Source organism: Schistocerca piceifrons, chromosome 2, assembly GCF_021461385.2.
Source record: "Schistocerca piceifrons isolate TAMUIC-IGC-003096 chromosome 2, iqSchPice1.1, whole genome shotgun sequence".
In the NCBI taxonomy this organism is placed as follows: Eukaryota; Metazoa; Arthropoda; class Insecta; order Orthoptera; family Acrididae; genus Schistocerca; species Schistocerca piceifrons.
In genome coordinates, this window is record NC_060139.1 from 1098618851 (window position 1) to 1098631950 (window position 13100).

The 13100-nt window shown below is 40.7% G+C and overlaps 1 protein-coding gene across 1 annotated transcript in view; it reads left to right on the top strand.

Moving 5' to 3' along the window:
- Positions 1-13100, top strand: part of LOC124776158 (dynein axonemal heavy chain 3) — a 1197897-nt gene that overhangs the window by 556875 nt on the left and 627922 nt on the right. Inside the window, exon 34 of the mRNA XM_047250998.1 lies at positions 8211-8394. Within this exon, the coding sequence (XP_047106954.1) occupies positions 8211-8394 (184 nt within the window). The remainder of the gene's footprint in view (positions 1-8210; positions 8395-13100) is intronic.

Consider the following 13100-nt stretch of genomic DNA (forward strand, 5'->3'; position numbering starts at 1 on the left):
AAATAAGCATTCTCGCTTGAGGCTGAGGACCATTATTTCTTGTTTCAACAACGTAATTATGTGATCCTGCATTTTTAGAGTACAGTTTACTTTGGATTCCATAGCTAGTACGATGCATTGGCGGCATGTCCACTGATCTTCACTGTTAAAGTATTTCAGGTTAACATTGACGCATTTTTTGTGGTACCAGTAATTACAGTTAATACATAAAAACACTCGTATAACTCTTTTTGAACATATTTTCCACTTGTTATGGTCGAAATTCATTGGAACTGCAGGATCGTCAGTTTGTATACTTTTACCTGGTGCCATGTTATTTGTTAAGCCACTGGTTCTGCCGCCACTTGGTGAGTAGATTTTTTATCTGTCCAATTAAATAATTTTATCAATAATTGATCGTTTTCATTGTTATAGAATTATTGATTGTACATTAACATCCATACAATCAAGCCTTCAGAATCTTCAAAAGAGAAGAGAAAAAAGTTTCAGAGCCTAAGTGTACGATAAGTGAGCCAACTGGACAAACTCACAATGATGTGAGACCAGAAGAATTTACTCAATCATGAGTAGGAATCAATCAGCCACATAAACCAGAGTATTTAAGGATATGTTGACTCATGAATGAACAAAATAATGAAAAAATATTAGAGCCTAAGTTTACGATGTGGGAACTGACCTATAAATCCAAACCACACTGGCTACAAACCAGCAAAAAATGCTCCGACACAACAAAATGAATAAAGTTCATAATCATATCAAAATGTTCAATTATATGTAAAGGGTGATTGTAAGAAGCATCTAGCCTCAATCAGTGGTGTACACTCTCCTTGAGCATGGACACACACACACACACACACACACACACACAATAGTGATGACCAGCGGTAGACAAAACAGAGTTAAGCATGAGTCTGTCCACAGCTCTGGTTCCAATCAGATACAAATTGCAATATTCAGGATAAACACAGGTAAACAGTGGCATGATTAGCTTTGAATGATCACTCAATTTAGTAGCTTGAGGATGAAAATCAGCATATGAAAGCAGACATGTATACATCTAGTTATATTGACTATACTAGTAGACGTCTTCCACACTATTTGCTAACTGTGCATACAAACTAACTTACATACACAAAGGCCTAGGAGATTATTTTACAATTGATAAAAAAATACATACTGATCTAAAGTTACTTAATGTATTGGAAAGTCAATCCCTCTACTTGAAAAAACTTGTATTTATGCAGAATAACACTGTCTTTACCTGTCTTGGCTAACAGTTTACAAATATCAGTCACAACACTGTTGTTGCTGGCAGATGCTTGAGTACATAATCCAGCACCTGTGAACTCTTGTAAGTCAACTGGTCCAGCAGGCTACAGCCATATAGCAGTGTGGGGAGCGGATTCACCCACATTTCTCAGTTTTCTCCCCAGAATTCTCATCACACACTTCAGTGGACATGTAACTTCCTTTCTCGTGTTCACATCAAACCCTGAAACATTGTTTTGTGTACTAAATATGCTGTTCAATACCTTTTTCACATCACACAAGATATGCCCTCCTTAGTCAGTTTTCAAAGTCAGTTACATGAGATTTATGTCAGGTGTGATTAAAAAGTGTTCACATATGAAATATTAATATTCAGAGTTAAATGCAGTGAGAAGAAAATGAATGGACTAACAAGATTATGCACACAGGTATGCTAAGATACTATTCCCAATTTTTGCAGCACAAATTATGAATATTGTCCCATTTCAAAATGGTAAAAGGATCTATTACAGAACAGAACTATATAGTGTATCATAGATTTTAATCCAGTCAATACGTAAGACAAAACTTTAGAAATCACATCATCTTACATACTAAATTGCAGACAAACAAAACATAGTTATCCAGTCTTATGCATCTACAAATAGGTTGAAGCTCAGCCAACATATAAGGTAAAAACTCTAGAACTACATGATCTTACATATTAAATTCATGACAATGGAAAAAGAACAAACAAACAAAGATTAGATACTTATGGTCATGTCTATATGGTTTCATTTCAGTGATATTGTGTAATCCAAACAACTTCTTAGATTTAGGATACACAAGTTTAGGATGTGGATTTACAAGAATTTGGAGTGGTCCAATATAAATTTCGAAAAATTTCTTTATATCAGATTTCAACACTTTAGATTTCTGTTTGGCTTTCGCCAACATAAGATCTCCTACTTCAGACTTACAAAATTTACCTTTACCATTATGTGTCTGCTTTCTCCTATCCCCCTGTTCTTTCATCATCTCCCTAACACACTCCTTTCTCTCTTGTGGTGACAGAATTTTACATGGTGGAAACTCAACATTTTCAGAAATAAAGTTAGCTGGTCTGCGATTAAACATGATTTCAAATGGTGAAAAACCTGTTGAAGAATGTTGTAAGCTGTTCATAACATCCTCAAAATCACTGACATAAACTATCCAATCGATATGATTCTTACTACAATATATTCTAAACAGTCTTCCGATCTCTCTCATATATCTTTCTGCAGGGTTACTTGAAGAATGGTACACCAAGGTTAGAATATGCCTTATTTTTGTGTGATCAACAAAATCTTTCCAAGTCGGTGATGTAAACTGAGAACCATTATCAGATAAAATTGCTTTAGGAATACCCATCTGATGAAAATATGTGTTTTCAAACTTAGAGATGATGTGCTTACTGACAGCTTTCTTAACAGGAAACAACTTTATGAACTTTGAAAATACATCAGCCACCACAAAAACATAACAAAATCCATTCTTAGACTTAGGCAAAGGTCCGTAAACATCCACAGATGTGAGATCAAGTTTACTATTAGGCAATATGTTTTGCATTTGGCCTCTACTTGTTTGATTACTTACCTTCACTCCTTGACATCTGCCACAGCTGGCAATCTTTTTTTTTTTTTTTACTCACCTTCCTGTGTTATAAAAATGGAAGTTTTCCTGAATCTTTTGTGTATATTTGGTTGATCCACAATGACCAAAATTCTCATGCATATGAGTAATTAAAGTATCAGTACACTGTTCTGGCCAACATAGCTTCCTGTGCTCTGAGTCAGTCTTATGTCTCCTGAATAAAATACCTGTTGCGTCGATAGGTCATATAAACCATGAACAACATGATCTTTTACTGAGATCAGACATTCGAGCCACCATGTTATTCTAGCAGTCTGCATTTATGTCTCTTGCTGTGTACATGTGTACTACCACTGTGGAAATACCGGGTGATCAAAAAGTCAGTATAAATTTGAAAACTTAATAAACACGGAATACTGTAGACAGAGAGGTAAAAATTAAGACCTCAGTCCGTGTGATTATTGGCTTTGGGTTTACCTGAAGTTGCAAGTGTATCGTGATCGACTGACACCTCTAGGGATGCTGAAAGACAACATCCGACACCAATGCCTCACCATAACTCCGGACATGCTTTACAGTGCTGTTCATAACATTATTGCTCGACTACAGCTATTGTTGAGGAATGATGGTGGACATATTGAGCATTTCCTGTGAAGAACATCATCTTTGCTTTGTCTTATTTTGTTATGTCAGTCATTGCTATTCTGATCAGATGAAGCGCCATCTGTCGAACACTTTTTTAACTTTTGTATTTTTTTGGTTCTAATAAAACCCCATATCATTCCAAGCATGTGTGTCAGTTTGTACCTCTCTATCGACATTATTCCGTGATTTATTCAGTTTTCAAATTTATATTGACTTTTTGATCATCCGGTATATATTTATGTGTAGATATTTGTGGGACAATTCGTTCAGTATACCTCTACGCGCTTCCTGTTCCCGTACTGGTGACCCTGAAGTTTGCAAGTCTTCCATGACTACCGCACCAGGTGTTGTAGCATCAACAGGTTATGTGCATGCCGCCATAGCCATCTCGCCCAACACTTCGTTCGAAGATTTGGAAGCTCAACAACGATCGCCAGACCTCTTCATTCCTTCGACAACAGCTGGTTCTACATTAATTCACAGAGATTCATGATCTCCAGCCACATTAACCTCAAACTTTTTCGCTCTACAATGGTCGAGTGCTACACCGCTAACACAAACAATGGACTTGAGTTTCGTGTCACCGGACTGTGCTCACCAACGTGTAAAGTTTGAAGTGAACAATATTCAGAACTATATACCTACTGATCGATCATATAGTGCTCATCAAAGCGATCTACATTCACACACATACTTTGACTCTCAGTGGGCCGCAACGACAGTTACTGTGGTGCCATGTGCAGCGCCGCCATTACCACAAAATGCACCCGGCCACTATCAACCGACACCTGGCCCAGTTTTGCCTCATTTGCAAACTAATCAAGGACATTTTAGTGCGTACAATTCTCCATACTCACCCCCCAGACCGATCGCTCAAGTTTTCGACCATGTCGGTTCGAGTGCATCATTCAATGTTTTGCCTTCCAATAGCGTCTTACCACACCGAAGTGACTTTCCACGGGTTCCACTGGTCATTTGTAGTCCGACCTCATGGAGCATATCTTCAACATGTGCTGAGAACTCAAGCTTTTGTCATACGAGTTACCAATCCCTGCACCCCCCATGCACTCCTCACAGGGGGCCCAGTTCCAGCTGCTCCTCAGCTGCTCGCCTCTCCCACAGCACCACCTCTGCCTGCCATGCCGGCCTTCCGCATTATTTCTGAGGTGGGTCAATTCATATCAGTGCCGGTAGCCTACGGCCCAGTTTATGGACCCCAGTGCCTACTGTGCAACCATCCGTTCCCACAGTGCCAACCGTGTCAGCCACATGGTGTTTTCGTGTCACATCAAGGACAATGCAACCCATGGTTGCAATGGATGTTTTCCCCAGAAACACACCTGTGCCTACCGCACCGGCCTGCTGTATAGCCTCTCCTGTCACAGCCCAGACGGTTTACCAAGAGACACTGAAGCCGCCTTTGTTCCCACCTCCAAATCGTCTGGCGAAGCTGCCACCTTTATACGATGACAACCCAGTGTCACGGTTTGCACTTGTCGAGCACCTTTTCGAATTACATCACCCATCCGACGACAACTCTAAAGTCCTGTCTCGTCACGCACCTCCATGATCATTCAGACTTAACTTGCGATCTACTCCTCTCGCCACCTCCTCCATCGAAATATGAGTTGACGAAAAGACAATTATTGAACAACTCACCACAAGAATTAATCATCAAGATCTTGTATGAGGAACACCTCGGGGACCGAACCCCATCACAACTCTGGCACCGCCTTCGGCTACTTGTGTGTGAACATACCATGCCGGACGTCACTCTGTCACGGTGTGGTCTGCCGAGCTGCCTACTGACCTACAGATCCACCTGCTACCACACTCCTTCGAGTCAATTGGCTCTCGTCTCCACATCACAGACCACCTGTATTCATTGCTATGACAACGCCAGCCAGCTCACCACTCACCCCTAGTCGGCACAACTGCTCCCCCTTACTGGCTAAGCTCTGCCTCCACCCCTTCTACATCGCCTGGCAGCATCTGCTCGCTCTCTCCACCATCCGAGCACTCCAGGATTGCCCACACACCGTACATGCTGGTATCCATGCCAGAACAAATCGACAAGGACAAGCCTCTTCCGCTGCTGCAGTCACCACCACCACCACACCACCACCACCACCACCACCACATCCAGCTCATCCATACTGCTGGTACCACCAGGTTTCCAGTGAGGATGCTAAGAATTGCTGATTACCTTGCCAGCACCCAAATGCCGACTGCGGGACCCAAAAGACGCCGAGTCCTGCGGGGAACCTCACGGGCGTCTTCATACATTGCACTCCGTACAGTCATCTGCCCTATGTGTATGTGACTGACATTTCATCACAGCTCACTTTCCTAGTCGACACTGGTGCTGATGTGTCTGTCACACTCACATCTTTTCACCGACGAGGTTACTTCTATGAGCTTCGACGCACCAACACTACAAACCTCAGGCTCTGTCAAAGTTCGGTGCACCTCTCTCATTCTCTCTGTTTTCCGTGGACATTCTACATTGCCAACATTGATGAACCAACTCTCAGTATGGATTTTTTCTCCCATTATAAACTCTCTCCCAACGTAGTTCAGGGCTTCGTGCTCCATCATCCCACTAATACTCAGATACTGTGCTCCTATACTTATGCTCACCACTCTGTTTCCCTCATGACATGTGGGTTAGTACGCGAGTGCTCCACCCACCCGAGCAACATTGTGACCTGTGTAACTAATCTACGGTCAGAATACGACTCGGCGGCATAACTCTGCCAGGACAACAATGAGCTGAAACAACGCATCGCACACACCTACAACGACCTCGTCACAGCTTGTAACTCGCAGCTAAAACTCCAGTCCACAGTTCCACCCCCTAATCGAGCTTCTCTAGCCAACACTAGCTAGGACTCAAACCCATTCGCTGGACTGCACCTATGCTGGAGGCCTTCAATGCACTAAAGACTTCCGTAATTCATGGCGTGACGCTCTCCCATCCCGACCCCTCAGTCAATTTGTTCATCACTGCCGACGCCAGTGATATCGTGGTGGGAGCGGTACTACAGCAATGCAAGGCAGACATAGTTTCCCCTCTTCATTTCTTCTCTAAAAACTATCAACAGCTCAGAAGAAATACTCTGCTTTTGATAGAGAACTCCTTGCGGTCTACAAGGTCATCAAACACTTCCCTCCCGACATGGAGGGTCACTCATTCTTTGTCCTCACGGATCACAATTCACTCGCAGATGCTTTCTGCAATGCCCTTCCCCCCACCCCCACCCCCTCTTGGTGGAGTGGGGAGGATTTCATGAAGGATGGATCTTAAATGAGATCCATCCTTCATGAAATCCTCCCCACTCCTTCATGAAATCCTCCCCACCCCACCAAGAGTGTTTTTCCGCCGTCCACCTAACCTTCGCAACCTCTTGGTTCATCCCTATGAAATCCCCAAACCACCTTCCCTACCCTCTGGCTCCTACCCTTGTAACCGCCCCCAGTGTAAAACCTGTCCCATGCACCCTCCCACCACCACCTACTCCAGTCCTGTAACCTGGAAGGTGTACACGATCAAAGGCAGAGCCACCTGTGAAAGCACCCACGTGATTTACCAACTGACCTACCTACACTGTGAAGCTTTCTATGTGCGAATGACCAGCAACAAACTGTCCATTCGCATGAATGGACACAGGCAAGACAGTGTTTGTTGGCAATGAGGATCACCCTGTGGCTAAACATGCCTTGGTGCACGGCCAGCACATCGTGGCACAGTATTACACCGTCCGGGTTATCTGGATACTTCCCACTAACACCAACCTGTCAGAACTCCGGAGATGGGAACTTGCCCTTCAATATATCCTCTCTTCTCGTTACCCACCAGGTCTCAACCTCTGCCGCTCATACCTCATCTGTCATTCAACAACATCTTTGCCTCTGTACTTCCGCCTCGAGTGACATCTCTGCCCAAACTCTTTGCGTTTACAAATGTCTGCTTGTGTCTGTGTGTGTGCGGATGGATATGTGTGTGTGTGTGTGTGAGTGTATACCTGTCCTTTTTTTCCCCCTAAGGTAAGTCTTTCCGCTCCCAGGATTGGAATGACTCCTTACCCTCTCCCTTAAAACACACATCCTTTCATCTTTCCTTCCCCTTCCCTCTTTCCTGACGAAGCAACCGTTGGTTGCGAAAGCTTGAATTGTGTGTATGTTTGTGTGTCTATCGATGTGCCACTGCTTTTGTTTGGTAAGTCACATCATCTTTGTTTTTATATATATAAAGGTCACAATTCACCTTGGTATGCTTTCATCTCAGTTAATATCCAAACTTTTTTGGCACCCATATTACCACAAGAGCATTGAATTTGGTCACTGAATATGGTTGTTCAGCTTCGGATAGAGTCCTACTAACTAAAATAATTATCTTGGTTATAAGCTCCCCATTTTGGTCAGTGACATGGAATAAATGTGGAATTTGGAATGTGTGTGTGTTGGAGGTGGGTGGTAGGGGGTGCTCATGCACAGCATCTCATGTGCTTCTCCGTGTGTTCACATTTTGCCTTGACTTTTTCATTTAATGTGTCTCATATGCACATCCCTGAAGCAAGCAGGAACTGTAAAGTAGTCAATTTATTTACACTGAGACTGATGTTGGTTGTACCAACAGTTGCATTATGTTGGAAGTTAAAATTTCTGTGTATATTTTGCAGGAGACGTAAGGGTGTATATGGGCCATCTATGGGGAAAAAATGTGTACTCTTTGTGGATGATCTCGGTATGCCACAGAAAGAGGTATATGGTGCTCAGCCTCCAATTGAACTGCTGAGACAATGGATCGATCATCGCCACTGGTATGACTTGAAAGATACGACTAAGCTGGAATTAGTTGACATAGTAAGTATGTTTTCCTTTTAGCCCCGAAACTTGATACAGTGTAATAGATCAAAAAATCTTACATTAACTGTACTGAAAATAGTTATTTCCTGTGACTGTTTGGAATATATATGAAAAACTAATAATTTTTATTAATTGAGCCCAGAAAGGCTTGCTCTCCATGTTGCTAGACTTCCACATGTCTTACGTCAGTTGAATTTTCTCTATTTTTGTACATTTCTTTAACATTTCATCACAGTTCATGCAAAGGGTTCAAGTTCATCGCTTCTACCTGAATATAAAACTGTAACTCTCAGCTTAAGTGAACACTGTCTGTGGTAATGTGAATTAAAATTGTCATGACAATTTACACTGAAGTGTGTGAGACCACTATTGTGCATGAAATACATCTTTTTGACGTTTTGCTAGTTGTATGTAATCCTTAGTCATTCAATATTTTGTGGAAGAATGTAATTGCACATGCCAGTTTCCAACTTAATATTCTCTATATTCAGAGCATGTACAAAATTATGATTGTGACACTTGATTTCTCTGTAAGGGCTTAGCAACTTAGAAAACTCATATAGATTAATTAATAGGAGTTACAGACCTGGTTTTTGTGTCTCCTTTTAGCAAAATACATTGAATTTTTTAGTTTATATCTGAAACACCTTGAATGTGACTTCCATTGATTATGTGACACACATGTCATTGGAAGTCACTTTTATCGACTAACTCATTGCTGAGTCATTCCGCATCAGGTGGACCAGTTTTAGAGATGGCTCCACCTCAGCCATTCCTGAAGAAAATGAATTTTTTCCATAGGTTCAACAGTCTCTTGGGTGGATATGTACAAAGTTTCAGTTCAATATCTCCATTGGTTCTATTTCTACGCCTTTCATAAATATGGGTCCAAAGGTTGTACCACTTAACACATGTGATTATGTGGTGACTTATCAACTTTTATGAAAGAGACTCTCAACTTGCAAGATCCTGCTTTTGTATACTTAAAAGTTTTGTGCTGAATAAAAATATATCACTGATTTGATTTTTATATAAGTATCCAAAAATGGCAGGAAATTCATTGTGTGAATTGGAGAGCCCTCCTTTAATCAGCCATAAATCAAAACTGTGTAGATCAATTTAGACAGTAATTGATAACATGATACTCAGCCATTGCTGTCTTCTTGTTCATTTTTTACAATAGCTTCTGTCCTTCTTTATCAAGATATATGAACCAGTAAAATTGATGAAAACATTTTGGGTGCCAAATGATGTTGATGATGCTTTTATGATTTTAAATATGTGTTCATCTGGAAACTAGCAAGTATTTTCAGTAGATAGCCAGTGGAAGGAAAGTGCAGGACAATGGTGTGGTGATGCATACAGCTGACCAAGATATTTTTTATTCTATTAAAACTTCATATACATTTCCCACACACTAAGCACTGTCATGCTGCATGGGTTGTAATGTGTAATGTTGTAGTTGCAGCAGCTGGAATTTTCATCTGCATTAAAGCCTTTAACTCTACCACTGGAAACGATGCGTACTCCAGTCTGGTGTTGAAGTGGTAATTTTCTATTATCCTGGGAAGTGTGTGGTTTTGGCAAATCTTCTTTCCCAATCAGACTGAATTTGTTCGATTTCTTTCTGTGTAATATAAAAGATGGTAATACCTGAAATGTTTATGTTGCAAAATTGCGTAATTTAAACTGAACAAAAGGAGTCAATATTTGGTTATCCGATGTCCTCTGTGTGTCGTGCACTGAGATACCACATAAGAAGAGTTTGTGACAGTTGGTACCTGAAGCACCACGGACATCCATCTGCTGTGGAAACATCACTGCACCCAAACCACCACGCTGCCTGCAAGAATCAAATCCCCTGGAGTCTCAGCTACACCAGGAAGGGAGACGCACACTTAAGTAGCCATAACACAAGCAGAAGTTGTTAGTTACAAGTTGTATATCTGTCCAAGTCATTCTAGGGAGTTCCTTCAGAGCATTTGTCATGTCTTCAAGTCTTAACATTGTCGAGAGATATAGAAACAGTAGCCAACATATAGACAGTGGATAGTCCTCAGTATGAACAGGACAGTGAATAGAATTGTCATGTCAGGACAGAGACTACATGCTGAGAGATTTAACTGACAAGGAGAGTTCCCTAGTGGTGCCACCGGCTTTTAGAAACTATCTACATGGTGATGTTGATTAAGATCCAAGGTATCACACACTGCAGCCATTCTCCCTGGTTGGCCCCCATTTGCGAGTAACTGGAAAAAAAAGAGAGAAAAAAAAATAAAATCAGAATTTTGTGTGATACTCAGTATCATTAAAGAATTTACGAGTTACAATCTGAAATTGTGGCATAATGTATAGGATAACAGATTCATGTACAAAAGGTTGTGGGTTTGAATCTTGTCTACTACAGCAAGTCTTTTTTTATTTTTAAATCTTTGTTAAAATGACTTTGATCATCATGATTTAACCCTTTGTATGTCAAGGTAACGATCTATGGTGTTGGCATGCTGATTACAGATGCTCGTTGCCTTGAGTTATGTGTAAGTCAATAGCTATCATCAATTGAGCATCGTTTCGGTGAAATATTAGCGTTCAATTAGTCCACTTTTGCATAGTTTGTTTATTGATGTCATGTTTTGCAGTACATTTTTACATTCTGTTATTGCATTCCACGTTCTTGTTTTTGCGCAGTACTGTTATTTATCACAGTTTCTGTGTGTATTTCTTCACATTACGAGTTTACAGTTTGTTTATTTTCTACGCTTTTTGTGAAAAATGCAACCTACACCAAGCCACAGCAGAGGACTTACCTTCAAAGACATTTGTGAACTTTTAGAACTTACTAGTGATACAGAGTGTTTTAACAAAAGTAGGAACAGTTCAGAAAGTGACAGTGATGTACTTGATGATATTGTGAACGAAAGTGAAGATGAAATGGAAGATGTACAATACACTGAAGTAATTGCACCTGAAACACTACAGCCATTACCACATCCATTTCAAGAGCTGCCAGAACCAAAACATATGCGGCCAGCAGGATCTCCTGTGATAGAATATTTAAATTTATTCTTTTCTACAACATTGCTGCAGCTTATTGTAACTGAAACAAATCACTCAGCTACACAGTTTATAACTCAACATGCTATATTGTCCTACATTGTCCAAACTGTATAAGAAATGGAAGAATGTGACAAGCACCAAGGTAAGAGGTTTTATTGCTTGCTTACTAAATATGGGACTCAATGAAAGGCCCACAATGCTCTCATACTGGAGCACAAAACTGTCACAGGCATTTCCATGGTTTGGTAAAATGTTTTCTGCCCACTGATTTAGGCATCTTATGAAATTCTTTCATCTTGTGGATAGTGATAAATGTCCAGCACCAGGCCATCCTGATCATGACCCATGTATCAGGTACCAGCCATTGGTGGATCATGCTAATATATTTAGACATCATGAGACACCTCATGAACAACTTAGTATTGATGAGTGTCTAGTTGGCACTAAATGTCACACTTACCTATTACAGTATTTGCCAAACAAACACCAACACCGATGGGGAATCAAATTCTAGATGCTGTGTGACTCTATAATGCACTATTGTCGTGGGTTTTATACTTACAGAGGTGCCAAAAGCCAAGAAGATAAGGCTGAGATTGCAAAACATGGCTTAGCTTACTGTGTTGTCCAGAAGTTACTGTGTTTGGGCAATTATTTGAATGAGGGATATATCTTTGTGGACAACTTTTCATTTCGGTACCACTTGTAAAAAGTCTTTATAAATTAGGTACATACATTACTGGCACTGTAAGAAAAAAAGAGGAAATATTTGCCAGAGCAATTTAGCAAAAAATTTGGAATTGGGGAAAAGATGTCAGTCAGGTCTGGTACTAGCATGTGCGTACCAAGAGAAAAAATCTCGGCCCACCCTCGTTCCCTTAGTGTCAAATAAAGTTGGTGCTGGTGACATTGAAGACCAAAATAAAAATGAAACAGTAAAAATCCAGAAATAATACACCAGTAAAACCAGTATATGGGTGTGATAGACACATCTGACACGATGCTGTATGCGTATTTGGATGAAAGGCGAAATCGCCATTACTGGAAGAAGGTAGCTCTTAACATAATGCCAAGAATGGTGCTGAACTCTTACATATTATACAAAGAGCATAATAAAGGAAGCAAAGTTGTTTCCAGATATGTATATACTGTAATGATAATTGAAGCCTTGTCAGATGAATGTCCGACCATTCTGATTTAGGTTTTCCATGATTTCCCTAAATCGCTCCAGGCAAATGCCGGGATGGTTCCTTTGAAAGGGCATGGCTGACTTCCTTCCCCATCCTTCCCTAATCTGATGAGACTGATGACCTCGCTGTCTGGTCTCCTTTCCCAAACAACCCAACCCGACTCAGATGAATGGCTGCAAGAAAAACATCCAACTGATGATCCTCGTGGTTCTCCGGGTTTGAGAAAACTTCCAGAGAAGAAAGAGTTAAGATGCTGTGTGTGTACTAGTGAGGGAAGGAAAAGAAGGTCAAGAGCTGTTTGTAATAGATGTAATAAGGGGTTACATGGTGAATTTTTTCCTTAACGCAAATGGTTAAGTCATACTGTAGACATGGAAGTTCTGTAATGTTCTCTTCAAATAAATAATTATTATCTTTCTAAATAACAACACAAATTTCATATCCCTCGTGTCATTT